The 19766-nt window shown below is 36.1% G+C and overlaps 2 protein-coding genes across 2 annotated transcripts; both read right to left on the bottom strand.

Moving 5' to 3' along the window:
• Positions 1-17650: 17650 nt before the first annotated feature.
• On the bottom strand, positions 17651-18202 carry LOTGIDRAFT_175002 (hypothetical protein; the record flags this gene model as incomplete). The annotated part of the gene is made up of 1 exon (XM_009055096.1): positions 17651-18202. The coding sequence occupies one exon, from the start codon at positions 18200-18202 to the stop codon at positions 17651-17653; it is 552 nt and encodes a 183-aa protein (XP_009053344.1).
• Positions 18203-18415: 213 nt separating this feature from the next.
• On the bottom strand, positions 18416-18802 carry LOTGIDRAFT_175001 (hypothetical protein; the record flags this gene model as incomplete). The annotated part of the gene is made up of 1 exon (XM_009055095.1): positions 18416-18802. One exon carries the CDS (start codon positions 18800-18802, stop codon positions 18416-18418), a length of 387 nt encoding a protein of 128 aa, XP_009053343.1.
• Between the last annotated feature and the right edge of the window lie 964 nt (positions 18803-19766).

The raw sequence follows: 19766 nt of genomic DNA, 5'->3' as shown, positions 1-19766 counted from the left end.
ATATAAATAGCAAAAAATAATTGGACCAGTTCAACATATATGTTCCAGTAGGCAACAAAAGTTTTTGTAATCTGTCATAAATTTTCTGATTCAATAAAATAACTAAACCCATTAGTGGGGTATGCTGTTGTTAATGAATTTAGTAAATCAATAACATCATTCTGTCTTTTACATTAAGTGAGTCAAAGTATGCTTAAAATCTCAGACGAAGTGCCTCGAACATGGTTTTATGACCATAAATACTTCTGTTGTAATGATGACCATTTATTATACCATTTATAGAACCCAGAGTCACAACTCCAGATTCAATGAGAACATCTTGCATGCCACCATCTTTGAAAAGTTTTCCTATGACACCAATAAAAGACAGATGCATGGAATCCACCAAAACGGATGATTAACTTTTCACATAAATTAGTATTTGTCATCTGGTTTGTTTGGCTTTGGCATATATAGCCTGGTTAAAAAATTAAACAACATGTTTTCTTCCAATGTGTCCCAAGTTTTGGTCAGAATGGCATTAACTGTTGACACCTCAGTTGGTGAAGCCTCTATTACAGGGAGATAATGCACTGCAGATTTAGAGAGGAAAGGCACATTCAACTTTGTATTAAAACCAGTAAAAACTTTTGATAGGATGTAAGCAAGATCCGAATTTCTTGCTGGCTTTAGAATTTTATGAGAAGTTGTTTCCTCTGCTAGAATGGTATCACCTAGATTTTCTGGTCCATGTCTTTTGGTTTAATGATATGCTGCTTGTATATCTGAATGAGCGACCTCCTTTTTTCAAACCATCTGAGTGCGTTTCTTCTGTGCTAGAAATGGACCTTTGCACCATGATGCCTTTTGTGTGATGTGTCCTGCCTTTCCCAGACACAGTCTCTTCACAAAAATCGATATTATCCAAAACCATATTTCAAATCCAACAATAGGTGACCTTGAGGCACAGTGTCCAAGCTAAGCTATTATCTCCAACACCTGAGACGATCCTATCTAATAGCTAATCCTAAGGCTAAAGATTTGAGAATTTCTTATTAACAAACTAGCATTGTATTATTTGTATAACATCCTAGTCTGTTGGAATTAATTCTTGGATAGGCCGCGGACGACTGGTACCTATTTCTACATCTGTTGATGATGAGGCTGGAAAACTATCCATTAAACATTCTGCTATCTACAAATACCATTTCACTCTTTGATTTATGAAGTGGAGAATGAAATGATAACTGTGGATAATCTCTTTTAAGCTGATATTTAAAACCGTCAGTCCTGAAATAGTTCAAACATACACAATTGATGAAACAAAATATGTTCATTCATTTCTTTTTCATAATTTTTTTTGGAATACATTATATTTCAATGTGCTATGAAGATGGAAAAATACCTTGGTAAATCAGGTTGAGGTCCTTCTGTTTGTAATACAATGTGATTGAACATTTGCGCTAACTTGGTCATTTTCAGTATCTCATAATATTTAATAATCTTCTCTTCAATAATCTGATGCCTTAACTCTTTTTATACTTCTTATCTAACTGGGAACTGAAAAAAAAACCACAAATATTTAAACGAGGATTCAAATGTTTGTTTGGTTTGATGAGTAAGTGGGGATTTCAAGTTCAGAGAGCTCCATACCTAACATAATAATAAAAAGCTGATATAGACATACATTCATGAAAATATCTGATGATTCAGGTGATATGTATAATAACATCAGAATTTTATTAAAGTCCCCTTGTCAAGTCTGATTTTTTAGTAAACTGCAATATGATACGTACATCAAGTCTCTCACAGTAATGATAAAGATAGCTTGCCAGGCAAGGTAACATACGCCCACTACCAGCTGTCAGAAATGATAACTTAGTCTGTAGTGGTTTAATACGTGAAACCAATCAAGCTTTACAGAGATCTCATACCAAGTTTCATCAAAATCAGATAAAAACTGTAGTTTATATCGTGCATACAAGCCAAATAACCATTAAATTGTTCATCCAATTATTACCAATTTCGAACTTGAACGAAATCTCATCAATATATACATGCATACTAAGTTTCATCAAGATAGGATAAAAACTGCAGCCTTTATCGTGCATACAAGCCAAATTTAACGCGTTTTGACTAAGTCAAGGGCAATAACTCTGAAAACGTTTTTCCAGTTATTACCAATTTCGAACTTGACCAAGATCTCAACAAAATACATATGCATAATAAGTTTCATCAAGATCAAATAAAAATTTCAGCTATTATTGTGCATACAAGCCAAATTTAAAGTGTTTTTATTAAGTCAAGGGCAATAACTTTGAAACCGTTCATCTGATTATTTCCAATTTCAAACTTGACTGAGATCTCAACAATATATACATGCATACTAAGTTTCATCAAGATCGGATAAAAACTGTAGTCTCTATTGTGCCTTCAAGCCAAATTTGACTTGTTTTTACTAAGTCAAGGGCAATAACACTGAAATCATTCATCAGATTATTACCAATTTCAAACTTGACCGAGATCTCTTCAATATATACATGCATACCAAGTTTCATCAAGATCAGATTAAAGCTGTAGCCTCTATCGTGCATACAAGTAATGTGGACGGACGGACGGACGGACGGCCGGACCGACGGGTGGACGGACGGACGACTAAAAACTGTAGTCTCTATTGTGTTCACAAACAAATTTTGACGCGTTTTTCTTAAGTCAAGGGCAATAACTCAAAAACCGTTCATCGCAAGATCGTCAAATTTGAACTTGACCAAGATCTCATGCATATAAATGGTCACACCAAATTTCATTCAAATCAGTTGAAAACTGTAGTCTCTATTGTGTTCACAAGAAATGTTGACGGACCAACGGACCAACGGGGCAACGGCAATATACATCCACATTTCCATGTGGGCGTATAAAACACAATATAAAGATAATAAACGATTCAGTGGAAGTTGAAAATTGAAACAAGAATGCTACTCTGGAAAAAATTCGAAGATAATGTACACACATAGGCGTTTATTTGACACTTTTAGTTTAAATTAAAATAGGCTAAATGCTTAATCGTAGGCTAATTAGTACTTACCAGATTTTTCTGTCTGGGCTTGAACTAATTTATCCTTTTGTCTTTTTTTTGTGACACTATAATATATTTGTATTTCTTCTTGCATATTATACATATCTCAGGTAAAATGACTGGCTCTTTGACTGTGGCCTACTCCCACTGGGTTGATACAAACTTCTTAACTTTTTAGAAGGTCCCATCTTACTTTCCCTGCTTGAACTGCTCACTATTGATTTCTTTGCAACCCTTTTCTTGGCCTGCTTGATGCAACTTTCGTCAGTGAATCTCCAATAACAAAGTAGATGGAAGTTTAAAAGATCGTGGAATTTCTGGGAAAACAATGACTGAGCAGATTCGGCTGTTACCAGATCTTCTGTGTCTAATTTTAGCCATTCAACACCACTTGATCTGAATTTTTCCCATCTAACATTCGTAAAAGCTTGTGAATCTTCTGTTTTTATTGATTTTACATGCATAATATATTTTTTATGAATTTTTTTAGGTTTTCTCTATGCGGTATCGCTTTCCATTGGGGGTGCCATTTTGAATGTTTACATTATGTTGATTGGCGGAAACGACACATGTGACAATATCCCTACCAAAAACCGAATAACATACTTACATTAGTGAGGCTTCGATGTAAAATTGTGTGCGTAACTTGGGTATCGACTATTCCATAACAGCATGATATTTATCTAGGAACTATTGAAATGATTAATGGAAATATATAATCTTACTAATTATTTGAGCATTCTTTAATGTCAGCAGAGGTGGAGCGAGTATATCACATAAACGACTGGTCGAATCCCACCTACATGCACACCAAGTTTTATCAAGATCGGATAAAAACTGTAGTCTCTGCTGTCATGCCTACAAGTAGTGTTGAAACCGTTAATCAGTTAACCGATTTCGGGTAGTATTTAACGGTTAAAAATCGGTCAACCGTCAATTTTATAAGAAGTAAAAAGAGAGCAATTTTGACAGAAAATATGTCACTGTATGAGTTTTTAAGCTGTTTTCTTAAGTAAATAAACATCTTTATTGATTGAATAATTCAGATTAATAAATCAAGATAGGGTATCAATTTTCAAAACACGAACGAGTTGCAAGAATTGTGGTCAAAATTATCAAGCCTCTTTTTGATATAAGTTAAAATAATTACTCGTTCTGGATAATCGCGTCACGATGGTCGACAATCGCCGTGTGCACTGTTATGTTAATTACGTTAAACAAATAAGCACTGTAGCACTGTAATCATTATCAGACATTCGGCACGCGCCACGGTTTGTTGAGTCTTGTTATTATTTTTATTGTATTGGGGAAATGTAACACACTGTTTTTTAAGCATGTTCTAGCGTTTCAATAAGTTTTGCTTTTATTTTCATTATTTCAATCGGGTGCGAGTTGCTTAGAATAAAACAGTTATAAAGATCGTATTACTTTTTAGTCCATCTGAACTCTGTCAGGCTCGCTCGTAATCTTATATTGAAGCAGACGCTTCAATGGGTTGTTTGGTATCTGTCGATTTGTACCGACCATTCGCGGGGAACTAGCCTGGGTACTCATTTACACTTACTCTGGTTTAGTTAACAGTGAGTTACCGCCGCAAATGCGGTTTTTGACTCATTTTATAATCTTTAGTAATTAACCGGGATTAACCGGATAAGAAACGGTTATTGCCGATGAATACCCTGTTAGTAAAATTCACTAACCGTTTCAACACTACCTACAAGCCAAATTTGATGCGTTTCTTACAAAGCCAAATGCAATAACTGTGAAACCGTTTGTTACTAATTTTAAGCTTTACTGAGATCTCATCAAAAAATACATGCATACCAAGTTTCATCAACATCGGAATAAAACTGTAGTCTCTCTATGTGCCTACAAACCAAATTTGACGCACTGTATTAAGCCAAGGGCAATAACTTTGTAACTATTCATCCACGTTGTACTGGCAGAAGCAACCCGCATGGTGGCGCTGTAGTGAAGTAGGACACTACTGTTATATAGTTCACGTATCTATAGTTCTGCTTTTCTAGGCATAGAATGATGTCAAATTTGACTAGTACCTATTCCAAAAATAGCTTGCCAGAGCAGGTAACATACGCCCACTACCAGCTGTCAGAAATGATAACAAAATATTTAGTGCCTTAATTAAGAATTTTCAAATAATCTTAAAGTCATCTTTAAGTCAAGGCAAAAACCTGAAACAGTTCATAGAATTATCATCAAATTAAAACATGAACAATGTCTCATCGCTGTTCATACAAGGGCAATAACTCTGAAACTGTTCATTCGATTATTACCAATTTCTAACTTGACCGAGATCTCATTAATGTATACATGCATATCAAGTTTCATCAAGATTGAATAAAAACTGTAGTCTCTTATCGTGCCTGCGACCCGAAGTTGAGAGCAATAACTCAGAAACCCTTTATCTGATTGTTACCAATTATGAACTCAACTGAGATATCATCAGCATATACATGCATACCTAGTTTCATCTAGGTTCGATAAAAACTGTAGTCTCTATTGTGCCTACAAGCCAAAATTTGACCCGTTTTTACTAAATCAAGGGCAATAACTCCGAAACCAGTCATCCAATTATTACCAATTTCGAAATTGACCGAGATCTCATCAATATATGCATACTAAGTTTAATCGAGATCAGAAAAAAAAGAAATCTCTATTGTGCCTACAAGCCAAAAGTCAAGGGCAATATCTCTGAAACTGTTTATCTGATTATTACTAATTTCGAACTTGACCGAGATCTCATCAATATATACATGCATACTAAGTTTCATCAAAATCAGATAAAAACTGTAGTCTCTATTGTGCCTACAAGCCAAATTTGATGCGTTTTTACTAAGTCAGGGGCAATAACTCTGAAACCAGTCATCCAATTATTACCAATTTCGAACTTGACTAAGATCTCAGCAATATATACTTGCATACCGAGTTTCATTAAGATTGGATAAAAACTGTAGCCTCTATCGTGCCTACAAGAAATGTGAACGGACGGACCGACGGACAGGGGCGACAGCAATATACGTCCACATTTCCATGTGGGCGTATAAAAACTATGATGCTTTGACAGAATGAAGACATAAGGTTTTTAATAATAAAACTTCTATCAAAATAAACCATTTATTCCTCAAAAGTTTCGTGTATCTAAAAACACACTTCCTCAGTGAGTCCAAAAACAACACAATAGGGAACTCTATGACGTTATCCAACAGGTGGCGCGCATGTTCTTTTCATTTTTTTCACCAATCAAACTTAAGTCTAAGAAACTGGAATTTTAGCTAAGCCAATCAGTCATTGTGTTCAAAGCTCACTGTCACTGGTGATACTGAATAATATTATGATGTTGTCTAAATCCGGCAAGAATCAAACCTTTCAGTGTTTACGAGCTAAAAATTGAACGAGTTTTTAAAATTGATCTCAATAACTCATTCTCAATTCCACGAATAAGGGCAATAAATTTTTCAATTATTGATAGGGTTCATCAACAAGTTTTGCAAATCTGTCAAGAATTTGTGCCTTCTGGATTGACCGACCAACCACCTATCGACAGACCGACAAAGGTGGCACCAATATATGCCCCCCATTTTATGTGAAAAAGAATAAAACTTTACATCAAATACCATCCTTTAATACACAACGTTTCGTCAAAAAAGTTTTGACCTCATCAGGGGAAGAAACAAACTACAAATGGTGGAAAGCAGTTAAGATTAAAGTTACAATATGATATTGACCTCATAAGGTTTATAACGTCACAATCTTAGAAACCACATAACAAGGGAAGAGTCAAGACATTCTTCACTTCCTTATTGATTAAAGCTTTCTAACAAGTCCAAAATTGTTAGATAATCCTATGTCAACTAGTGTACATTTTAGATTTCATAATTTGGATTTTCGAGCCAAGTCCATGGTCGTTTGTTTAGAATTATTAGTAACATTTGGATCAGCATCGATCTTTAACAAGAAGTGTACTGTAGTCACATGACTTTCAACTGAGGCACACATCAAAGCTGTCCAACCAAATTTATCTTCATATTTAAATCTGCACCACAGAATTTTTAAAACTTGATAAATCAGCATTTTTAGCAAATTTCAACAATCTGAATAATCCCTTTCTGAGAGCAAAGGTTTTTTAGTGATATCAGATGTCCTTTTTCGCTTATATGATTTGGGTTTTAAATCACACTTTGCATTTAAGATCTTTTGACTGCCATCAACTTTGGATGTGTGGTAGATCACTTCACTAAATGTCACACAAAATGTTGAACGTTAAGTTGCGCGATATGAAATCTGACTACCATGGTTCGGTGACTTTTATTCCAGAATCAAGAGATAAACCAAAACTTCCACCAGAAAACAAACCAGTAAATGTTTCGAGTTGTAGTGGAAAGGAAATTAAGGAATATTATGAAAACCTAAATCAAGTAAGGCAAAACGTCAAGCGGCTGGATGGCTTAAGAAACAGACAGAAAAATGTGCACTAGTTGACATAAGATTATCAAATTTCTGTGAGTAATCAATACACATTACTAAGTCATATTGCTAAGTTTCGTGTCGATATCGCGATCGGAAATGATCGAAGTGCGATGCAGCAATGGGGGAATTGTGACAAGACTTTAGCGATTGATTTAACATAGTGTTTAGTGTCTAATAGATCTGATAATTGTTGTTAGTAATCAAAACACATTACTAAGTCATATTGTCACGTTTGGTGTCAATATATCGGAAGTGATCGGGGTGCGATGCAGGATAGGGGCACAGAGCCACGAATTCAGCGATTGATTGCGCATAGTACGGCGTGTGTGATAGGTCTGAAAATTGCTGTGAGTAATCAAGACACATTACTAAGTCATATTGCTAAGTTTTGTGTCGATATCGCGATCGGAAATGATCGGAGTGCGATGCAGCAATAGGGGAATCGTGGTATGACTTAAGCGATTGATGTAACATAGTATGGAGTTTCTGATAGGTCTGAAAATTGCTGTGAGTAATCAAGACACATTACTAAGTCATATTGCTAAGTTTGGTGTTGATATCGTGATCGGAAATGATCGGAGTGCGATGCAGCAATAGAGGCACAGGGGGACAGCGATTGATTGCGCATAGTACACCGATTTGAAAGATAGTTTGCCAGGCAAGGTAATATACACCAACTGGCAGTTTTGATTTTAAATAAAAATATTTAGCAGTACAGTAACAATCACCAGTATGAAATATTCAACCTTCAGTCATACACTTCTTTTGAACTGTTTAGGGCGATACTGAATAATATTAAGTATGAGTTATTGCCCTTGTTCTTGAAAACGTGTTCAATTTTTATCTCGTGAAAATATTCAACCTTCAGCGCGGTACTGAATAATAAAACCAAGTTTTGTCAAAATCCGGCAAGAATTATGCCTTGTAGTGTTTAAAGATGGGTTCCCTTATTTTTATTTATAAAAAAGGAAATGCTAATACTTATATGAATAGAAAGTAGAGGTGTCCTAATGACTTGGAAAAATACCAGTTTGTCTCACATGACCATAATTAATTCATAATTAGCTAAATTAGAAGAGAATACCAGCAAAATTCTATTGAGTGACCGATAAAAAAGTTTTTTTTTTTTTTTGTTTATCCAGTCTGTATATTCTTGGACATTTATGAGTGGTTGAACTCTTAATTATATGCAATAACAACATAATGATATGATTAAGAATGCATGATTATTTATTAGAAACATCAATTATTCAAATAGTTTGCTTAATTTGACACTAAAAAATAAGGAAAGCGTTTTCAAGAACGTTTGTCAATAACTCCTATATAAAACATTTTTTTATTTTCGATAGGGTTCATCTATTGGTGATAATAAACAATTTCACCAAGTTTCATCAAAATCTGTCAAGAATTGTGCCTTCTAGAGTGCTTATGAGCTAAAAATTGAACCTGTTTTCAAGAACAAGGGCAATAACTCATACTAAATATTTTTCGATTGTGATTTTCAATAGGGTCCATTCTTGGGTGTTTACGAACACTCAAACCAAGTTTCGTCAAAATCCATCAAGAATTGTCCCTTCTAGAGTGTTTACGAGCTAAAAATTTAACGCGTTATCAAGAACAAGGGCATTAACTCATACTAAATATTTTTCGATTCTTCTGATTTCCAATAGGGTTCATCCTTGGGTGGTTACGAACATTCATACTAAGTTTTGTCAAAATCTGTCAAGAATTGTGTCTTGTAGAGTGTTTACGAGCAATTGTGGACGGACGGATGGACATGGGTGATAGACATACATGGGTGACGGCAATATACGCCCCCCAATTTCATGTGGGCGAGTAAAAATTGACAATTTGATCGAAATGACTCGAGACTGAATGATTTGGCAAAGCAAGTACGACTCATTTAAACAAAAGAGTCTCTTCCATTTCGCCATCATCAGGAAAAATTTCTGTCAGTACATCACTTTGAAAATTAATTTAAGATGGAAGGAAATGTTGGAACTGTCTGAAATTTGCTGTGGATATTCAGGACATATATAAGTAACCCTCTGCTAAGTTTCAAATCGATAGCTCAAAGGGAAGGGAAAGGGGGGCGGGAAAGAGGGCGAAAAGGGTTTTCCAAATTCCATTCTGTATAATTGTGTTTACAGATATTGACTTTTTTTTAGCCTCACGGTTTACATTTTCATTAACCCAAAAACAATCCAAAATTTTCAGTAGTATGAGAAACATGTAGATAGCTTGCGAGGCAAGGTAACATACGCCCACTGGCAGCTGTCAGAAATGATAAAACAGTCTTTAGTGACTAAAGTATGAAGTTTCTCATATTGAAGAAATTTTATTAGTTTGAATTCAATTACATATATATATGCCAGATATTTATGCTGAGTAATTCCACAAAATTTTTTAAAATCAATATCAATAACTCAAATACAACAAACAATTAAATCACACAGCTCTAATCAAGGGCAAAAAACAACTTTTGACGCGTTTTAACAAAGTCAAGGGCAATAACTCAAAAAACATTCATCGAAAATGCGTCAAGTTAGAACTTGTCCGAGATCTTATCAATTCCAATGATCTCACCAAGTTTCATCAAAATCGGTTGAAAACTGTAGATTCTATTGTGCTCACAAACAAATTTTGAAGCGTTTTACAAAGTCAAGGGCAATAACTCCGAAAGCGTTCATTGAAAATGCCTTAAGTTAGAACTTGTCCGAGATCTTATCAATTCCAATGATCATAACAAGTTTGATCAAATTTGGTTGAAAACTGTAGCTTCTATAACACATTTTGATGCGTTTTTACAAAGTCAAGGGCAGTAACTCAAAAACCGTTCAGCGAAAATGCGTCAAGTTAAAACTTGTCCGAGATCTTATCAATTTCAATGATCACACCAAGTTTTATCAGAATCGGTTGAAAACTGTAGCTTCTATTGTGCTCACGAACAAACTTTGACACGTTTTAACAAAGTCAAGGGCAATAACTAGAAGATAGCTTGCGAGGTAAGGTAACATACGCCCACTGGCAGCTGTCAGAAATGAAAAAACAGTCTTTAGTGACTAAAGTACGAATTTTCTCATGTTAAAGAAATTTTATTATTTTGAATTCAATTACATATATATATGCCAGTTATTTATGCTGAGTAATTCCACAAAATTTTTTAAAATCAATATCAATAACCCAAATACAACAAACAATTAAATCACACAAAAAACAACTTTTGACACATGTTTACAAAGTCAAGGGCAACTCAAAAAACGTTCATCGAAAATGCGTCAAGTTAGAACTTGTCCGAGATCTTATCAATTCCAATGATCACACCAAGATACATCAGAATCGGTTGAAAACTGTAGCTTCAATCCTGCTCACGAACTATTTTTAACAAATATTGACGCGTTTTAACAAAGTCAAGGGCAATAACTCAAAAAACATTCATCGAAAATGCGTCAAGTTAGAACTTGTCCGAGATCTTATCAATTCAAATGATCACACCAAGTTTCATCAGAATCGGTTGAAAACTGTAGCGTCAATCCTGCTCACGAACTATTTCTAACAAATTTCAACACGTTTTTACAAAGTCAAGGGCAATAACTCAAAAACTGATCATCGAAAATGCGTCAAATTAAGACTTGTCCGAGATCTTATCAATTCCAATGATCACACCAAGTTTCATCAGAATCGGTTGAAAACTGTAGCGCCAATCCTGCTCACAAGCTATTTTTAACAAATTTCAACACGTTTTAACAAAGTCAAGGGCAATAACTCAAAAACCATTCATCAAAAATGCGTCAAGTTAGAACTTGTCCGAGATCTTATTAATTCCAATGATCACACCAAGTTTCATCAGAATCTGATGAAAACCGTAGCTTCAATCCTGCTCACTAACAATTTTTAACAAATTTCAAGGCGTTCAAGGGCAATATCTCAAAAACCGTTCATCGAAAATATGTCAAATTCGAACTTGACCGAGATCTTATCAATCTAAAGCATCACACCAAGTTTTATCAAAATCAGATGAAAACTGTACTCTCTATAGTGCTCACAAGAAATGTTGACGGACGGGTTGACGGACGGATCGACGGACCAACGGACGGGGGCGACGACAATATACGACCACATATTCATGTGGGCGTATAAAAATGATTGCAAAATTTCAATTCAGAAAACAGTGTAGTCAGAGAGAAAGTGCTCGCACAGCACTAGCAGACTTCGGAGATCTACTGATCAATGTAAAAACTTACCATGACATCATGTATGCGATCACTAAAATCATTTTTGTTATTATACTAATAAGGCTAAAGATAAAATATCTCATAGGTGATAGACATCATATAATTGTACTGTCAGCATACAGTTCTATGTAGAAATGAAGCAGGATCTTGTTTACGTTAGCTGAAGTTAAATACACTTAAAAACTGTAATGTTCAATTGACAAGTTACGAAAATGGGCTGAAGTTATCCTTTTGGTTATAACACTACTAATTCATGGGCCACAAGTCGATTCGACCAGCGTAGGCTACTTACTAAAGCATGAACCGACATGAAATGATCAGAAACGACAAGTGAACCAGGAAACGAGCAGGAAAACGACAGGAAACGACCTCAAACTATTTTGCGATAAATTCTAAGCAAGCTAATTAGACCAGTAATTAATTTTTTAAAAAATATGTAATTTGCGAGAGGTGCAGTTAATGATTCTCAAAATCATGAAAAATTAAAGTGACCCTTTCTTGATATTTTTAATTACTCTCCTCATGTCAATTTTAATTTTCCTGTTTCTTCTTTTCAACATACGTGTAAGCTCCTCTTTGAAGAAATTGAGGGGGAATAAGGCTAGGCTACCGTTCATATTTCGTTGAGTGCAATTTATATGTGACATAACGCACACCTAATTCAGATTGATATATAACATTGTTAATACAGTCAAGTAACCTAATTTCGTGGTAACCTACTTTTCGTGCATTTCCGGAAATGATTAATAATTTACATGTGCGACCTCGCGTGACCTCCGCATTTGCTTGTTTTGATAAACATGGGATTTCTGTACAATATCAGCTAGTAGAATGAATTCAGTAGTTTCAAGTAAGGTAAAATGTATTAATGTATACTTTGACAAATACAAAATGGCGGATTTCAGTTATTACCAAACGTCACCATTTTTTATCGGCCGAATTTCCTTATAATCCTAAGCTGTAATCGGAATTCCAAGTGTCGTCTGCTAGAATGTAATCCAACCAATGAAGTCACGTGATCAACTAGCAGATTCCGTGTCAGCAGAAAATTTCTATGGAACACAAAGTGGACCATGTTCTTATGTTGTTTCAGTGACTTTTAGCAATAAATCACGCTACGTATCTTATTTTGTCAGTCACTATTTTTTTTTTTAAATCGTAGTTCTTTGAAGGAATTGTCACTAGTTATAATGAATTGATATTAAAGATAAATACTATGAGAAGTTAATTATAGCACTGGGTATCCATACAACGTGTTTTTCTAGACTTATTTATAGATCAAACATTGTACACGAAAATAGGTGACGCATTCTGCCGCCGTTGCCGAGTTGGTTGCTCATGAAATATGGATCAAAGTGAAGGATTCATAAAGAAAATCGAGGAGTAGGCTAATAAGATAAACTTCATGTACGCCTAAATACAATCAGGTTACTTAGAAAAACCGGTCGTACATTCAAAGCAGCTCCTAAATATGTTGTGTCGATCTGCACGCGTGGTTTGGTTTATATAGCCAGACATCGGTCGTTGATTGGTTGAGCGCGCACGTGCATTCATAACAAACTATTGCACGCACTTGGTCTCGTTCTGGTTCTAATCTTCGTGAATCTACGGAGATTGCCGATGTTATCTCGGAAGCTGTTGTATGAGTAACTGGATAATGAAGACTGCGAATACGGGAGATAATTCCCGTAACACTCTTCCCCTTCTTATTTTTGAGAGGGAAGCTGTGGGTTGAAAAGTTAAGGATTAATAACCCAATTCATCGGAATTAAATTCAAACTTCATATTCTATAAGAACAAAGTTAGCAACATCTTAAAATCGGGAAGGGGTTATCGTTACAAAGTTTTAAATGATCATGATGAATCATTTTACTGTTTTATTATGTTGTTTATTCATAAAATAGAACGTAAGCAATAATACAAATGGTTTAATATCGGTGATACATTACAGACTCGTAGGCCATTGGCAAGCTTCTAGAACAAGAGTGATCATAATCACGTGTCTCTCGTGATGACGTCATATAGCGGGAAATACAAACTTGTTATCTAACAGTACATAATACAACATTTACTATAGTCTTTTGATTGGACAATTCATACAAGGGATGACAAGTCTTTGTGAGGACCTTTCCATGGAGGCATAAGTTTCTTGCTATACCCTATCCTTGTGAATCCACTTGGTAAACAATGTCTCCAATATTAAATAGATTTTCATGAAGAGAGATATCATAGTCCCTCTTTTGCCTAATCTGACACCCTTTCAAATGCGTACGAGCTAATTCATGTACTTCTTGTAAAGTTTTCCTGAGTTCCGACACCCATTCAGATGAAGCAAATTTCTTGGCATCTGAGGTTCCTAATAGAAGATCCAGTGGTTGGGAAACCTCGTCCAAGCATCATCATGTTTGGAGTAAAGCCAGTTTGTTGATTTTCTACGGAATGTAATGCCATGGAAATAAGGGCGAGATTATCGTCCCACTCATGTCCTTTTCCGTCTATGTAACATCTTATCATTTGAAGAACAGTCGTGTTATACCGTTCTACCTGACCGTTGGAGGAAGGATGATAAGGTGTCGTCCTGAATTTCGAAATTTCAAGTAAGGAGCAGAGTAACTTGAAGAGATTGCTCTCAAAGTTAGCTCCTTGATCAGAGTGAATTTGAAGTGGACAACCAAATGTGCAAATGAACTTCATCAACAAATTCTTTGCGACTTTTTCCGCAGACTGATCTGGTAAGGGAATAATCTCCAACCATTTTGTAAATTGATCTATGATCATTAGAACATATTTGTTTCCTTTATTACTAGTCATGAAAGGTCCAAGGATATCTATGTGTAAACGTTCCATGGGATATCCAGAATGGTAACTTCTTAAAGATGCCCTAGGCTTCCGACATGCCTTTTTATTCTGATTACTTAATGAACAATTCTTGACGTACAATTTGCAGTCATAAGACATTCCGTACCACCAATAATGTTTACGAATTCGATCGTAAGTCTTGTTTCGACCAAAGTGACCTGCAGACTTGGAGGAAGTTTGTCTTGATTAGTTATGTGAAGTATGCCATTGTCGAGAATTAACGTATTTCGATTCAACCAAAGATATTTTGTCGTTGGACTACACAAATACAAACCTGAATCTCTAGGAATAGTATCACTTTCTAACCAATCAATAATTAACATAATGCATTTATCTGATCACTGCAAATCCCTAAGTTTCTCTGCAGTACAACTCTCCAGCCAGTTAGAGTTTTCGGATACTGGAGATAAGTGTATAGCATCAGCTTGGGAGCCGTTGCAAAGGGTTGAATTTGAGTTGTCTAATCTCGTCAGCCTAATTGGTGCATCGCCCATGACCTTAGTCGATGCGAGAGGAACGACATCGTCAACGTCATCACAGAAACGCGCCCATTGGTTATGAGCTCTAGTACAATATGGACATCCGCCACAAGGTAAGTCATTGAGATTGCATTCGGCATAGTAACAGTTACAGGAAGATAACGGATCGTCCAAGCGCGATAACTCATCAGCATTGGTATGTTTATTACCGGGCCGATGAAGGATTACCATGTCATATAGGGACATCTCTGTTCTTGGGACAGTTCGGCACCTATCGCTTTATCAGAGGTGTCCGTATCAAGAACAAAAACACCGTCCGGTGTTGGATAAGCTAAACAAGGTGCCGATATCAAAGCGTTTTTTAAATACTCAAAGGCTGTCTGGTAATCGGAATTCCATTTAAAAATCACCTTTAGTATGAGCCAAAGAAAATAGCAAACTAGTTTTGTCTACAAATTTAGCAATATGATCACGATGGTAACTAGCAAAGCCTAGAAATGAAAGTAATTTAGATATATCAGTAGGAACTAACCACTCAATTATAGCTTTTATTTTAGCAGGATCAATCGAAATACCGTCTGCGCTTACTGAGCGGCTTAAAATGACTACCCTCTTCTTCAGTAATTCACATTTTTTAGATTTCAATTTCAAACCATACTGACGAAAATGTTTGAATACCTCTTCTAGTTTTGTTAAGGTATTTCTTCAATGATTTCCCTAAAATTACGATATCATCTAAATATACTAAAACATCGTGCCAAGTAAAACCCCGTAGAACTAAATTCATTGCTCTTTGAAATGTTGCGGGTGGGTTGCACAAGCCAAAACCCATGGGGATATGTTCGTATAACCCGTGTCTCGTTATAAATGCGGTTTTATGTCGATTCAACCTCAATTTGGCAATACCCAGAAGCTATGTCAAGGGTCGAATATAAAGATGTCCCCTGCAATGTTTGTAAGCAATCTTGAATATTCGGCAAAGGAAATCTATCTTTAACTGTTATATTATTCAATGCTCTAAAATCAATGCAACATCGCAACGAACCATCTTTCTTACTAACACAGGTGCGCTGGAAAATTGGGATGAGGATGGCTGAATAATGCCTTCCTTGGGTAATTTTTGCAGATGCTCAAATTCCCGATCTTGGAAATGAACAGTTGTTCTGCGCATTTTCTGTTTAATAGGACGATTGCTTCCGGTGTCAATTGTATGAGTTATCTCAGAAAAGTCTAAATCATGTCCAGCGAACGTATCTTGATATTTAGTTAGTAACTCCACTAATTTGGCCTTTTCAGTAGGTGGCAAATCATCACCTGATTTGTCAGTTCCTGTAAGTGAGCGGGAACAGTCATTGATGTGGATTCCACGTCAACCATATTAATGGAAAAGCCGGGGCCTTTCGGAATAGTGTCAAAGCCAGTTAAGCTATTTGGAGAATCTGAAACTGGCAAGTACGATCGGATCTCTCAAGACCTTTCCGTAATGTCTTGAATGAGTTAGAATCATTTATGACACGAAAAACTGTATATCTGGATTTCCCTAGAGTAGAGGAAACCAACAAACCCTTATTATTTTTAGGATTAGGTTCAGACACGAATTCTCCTTTAAAATCTTTCGTAAGTCAAACCTACTGAATTTGGAGGAATCGTAACGCGTTTACTGATTAAAACTTCAGATAAGTCTTTTCTAGGACCATAGGATTGTAAATCAGCGTCGATTATATCATTGCCGATTTGAACTGACGGTTGATCTATATTTATTATGCATTTATAATGCGCCAAAAAGTCTAAACCTGAAAATTATGTGGTCGGTCATGGTACCATATACACGTCCCAATCGAAGTATTCATTTCCGATTTTTATAGTCATTCCAGAAACGCGTTGACCGTAAACAGGTTGATCACCTAATCCAGACAATCTAATTATCTCATAAGCCAACTGTCCGTCGTACGTCTTGCATACCTGTTCGCTAACCAATGTAAGCATAGCAGCCGTATCAACTACTGCGTTTATTTTAGTGTCATTGATCATCACGGGTAAAATTGAATTCAATTGTTTGGAAAAACGTATCCTAGCTTGACCTTGAACCACTTCTATGTCTAGATTCGGGTCTTTTATCACGAACTGGCGAAAAGTTTCTACTTTTTCTTTCCCGTCTTCGATTTCGATCGGAGTTAGACTGAGAATGTTCAGTTTTCGACTCTGTCCTTTCACTGCGTCTTACAAGATACTCTGTCATAATTACCGGAACGTCTATCGTCGAGCCGGTTCACGATCTCGATCTCGTCTGTCATTATAATGTTCGAATCGTCGAAGTTGGTCACGGAACGGTTTATCGTAGGCCTATCTATTGCGATTCGTCTATGTTCGATATCTGTCTGTGTTCGCCGTTATTGCGATTGTAGTTATAGTCATTTCTATTCTAAAGAGGAAACGTCACCTTTGTCAACTACTTGGCAACTATAGAATCCAACCGTTTACCAAGCATAGAATCAAGCTTTTTATCAAGTACAGAACAAAGCTGTTTCCCCTCCCTATCTTTTCGTGTAGTGTTTCAAGGTTTCATGTGTGCTTATCGTGTTAACGGATTCTGTATCCGACTCGGTCTTAAAGTTTACTTGTCGATGTGAAAAGTTTTTAGAACCAAATAAACTTTTCTGATTGGCTAAAAATAGTCTCATGTGTTTTAAAGCGTCCTGAACCGATTTTGGATTCTTTTCCATAGCCTTCTGCACCGCATCCTTCTCCTTACAACCACGGAGAAAGCATTCAATGGCTATTTGGTTTCTAGTTTTACTGCTAGCGTCCGTATAGCCGTCCATGGCCAATGTTTGGACACGTTGAGCACGTAGAGATTCCGTTTCGAGTTGTCGTAACGATTGTAACTCGCGCCTAGCAGAAACAGGTTCATCTTTCTCGCTTAATCGAAAGTTTAATTCCTTCTTGACTTCTCTATATAATAGATCAGAAGAAAGCTTATCTGCGTACTCAAGAGCGGAATTTCCTAAACAGTTTTCCAATTTTTTCCTATTTGACCATTCCTGATGGCGGGCAATCCTTTCAAAATGTAAAATAAAGGCTCCCATTTGGCCTTGGGGTCGATGGAAAAGGTTGGCATTTTAGGTTTCTGTGGACTCGGGCTATGACGTCTTCGTCTATTTCTATGTCGTCTACTTGAATGGTCTGATTCTGATTCTGAACTCGAATTTGAAGTTACATCTGTATTCGAGTCTAAGTTGGTATCTTCTATGTCAGTTTTACTGTTGCCTTTCTTAAGAGAAGCCGACTTTTCATTTACTTTAGTGTGAATTTATTTTATCGGTTTCGACTCTGCGAGCATTGCTTGCTCGTGACGCCCAAGCTCGTTTTTCACGGCGTTTGGCGTATCCTTCAAAGTATTTGGAGACTTGGTTTGGTGTAGTTAATTTACCAGTCAATGTAGGTAAAACGGGTAAATCTACACTAGGTCTTGATTTGTCTTCCATTATGTCCATTCGTCTTTGTACTTGTGCCATTTGTGTCGACAAGGTTACAAACTGTGTAGACATATTTTGTAATAGCCTAAGAATCTCTGTATTGTCAGATTGATTCGAAGGAACTTCCGGTAAAGCATTTAATGTCAAGTTATCAATGTCGGCTAATGGGTCTGGGATTTCAAGTCCTAAAATTTCACCCGTCTCAATCATTTCTATCCAATGATTTTGACTTAACTTCCCTGTATACTTAATATTTGTTCCAAAGTTAATGGGGTATCCTGAGTATCCCTAATTTGAACTATACGTTCAGCTATTTTATCTCCTACATATCTTATCTGTTTTAATACTTTCACGCAGTTGCGGCCTGTATATTAATCGACTTCCCTACTCCGGCCATGTTTATGAAAAATCAATGAGAAATGTTAAGTAACTTCTCTGGACGGAGGAAATGTATACAATAATAAATAATATGTCTTAAACTAAGGCGCTTGTGAGCTCAATTTTCACTTTTTACGGCAAAAAGAGCGTCGTGCAACCCTATCCTACGTGAAAATATAAGTGCCGAAAATCTATGAGAATAGTACAACAAGTGTGAAATAATTAAAATCCTACACTTGCGGGTCATAGAACTCGAATGAGGACCACGTGCGTACCTAACCTACGTGTTAAACCATGATAGCTAAAAGCCTTCAAGGTAGAAACTTAATCTATAAGTGTTGATACCGACAGAGTAACTGTCGAATGTATCAAAATAGAAATATGGCTTACAATTAAATCAGCTTAAATTTCGTTAATTTTCGTCTGTAATTCTTTAATATAAATCTGAATAATTAGTACAAAATAAATCCAACACAATACAATCAATCCCACTTCTGACACCAAATGTAGCGCAATTGCTACATGGCAGAGGAGTTAAACTGCTTAACTCTGCTGTGGGTAAAGTATGGTGTTGGAAATGACAACAAGTAATAAGATAAACTTTATGTACACCTAAATACAATCAGGTTACTTAGAAAAAAACGGTCGTACATTCAATGCAGGTCCTAAATATGTTGTGTCGAACTGCACGCGTGATTTGGTTTATATAGCCAGACATCGGTCGTTGCACGTGCATTTATAACAAACTATTGCACGCACTTGGTCTCGTTCTGGTTCTAATCTTCGTGAATCTACG

The sequence above is a fragment of the Lottia gigantea genome, assembly GCF_000327385.1.
Source record: "Lottia gigantea unplaced genomic scaffold LOTGIsca_231, whole genome shotgun sequence".
Taxonomy (NCBI): domain Eukaryota; kingdom Metazoa; phylum Mollusca; class Gastropoda; family Lottiidae; genus Lottia; species Lottia gigantea.
Note: the sequence above shows the minus strand (reverse complement) of the source record. Positions and strands in the feature narration are given on the sequence as shown.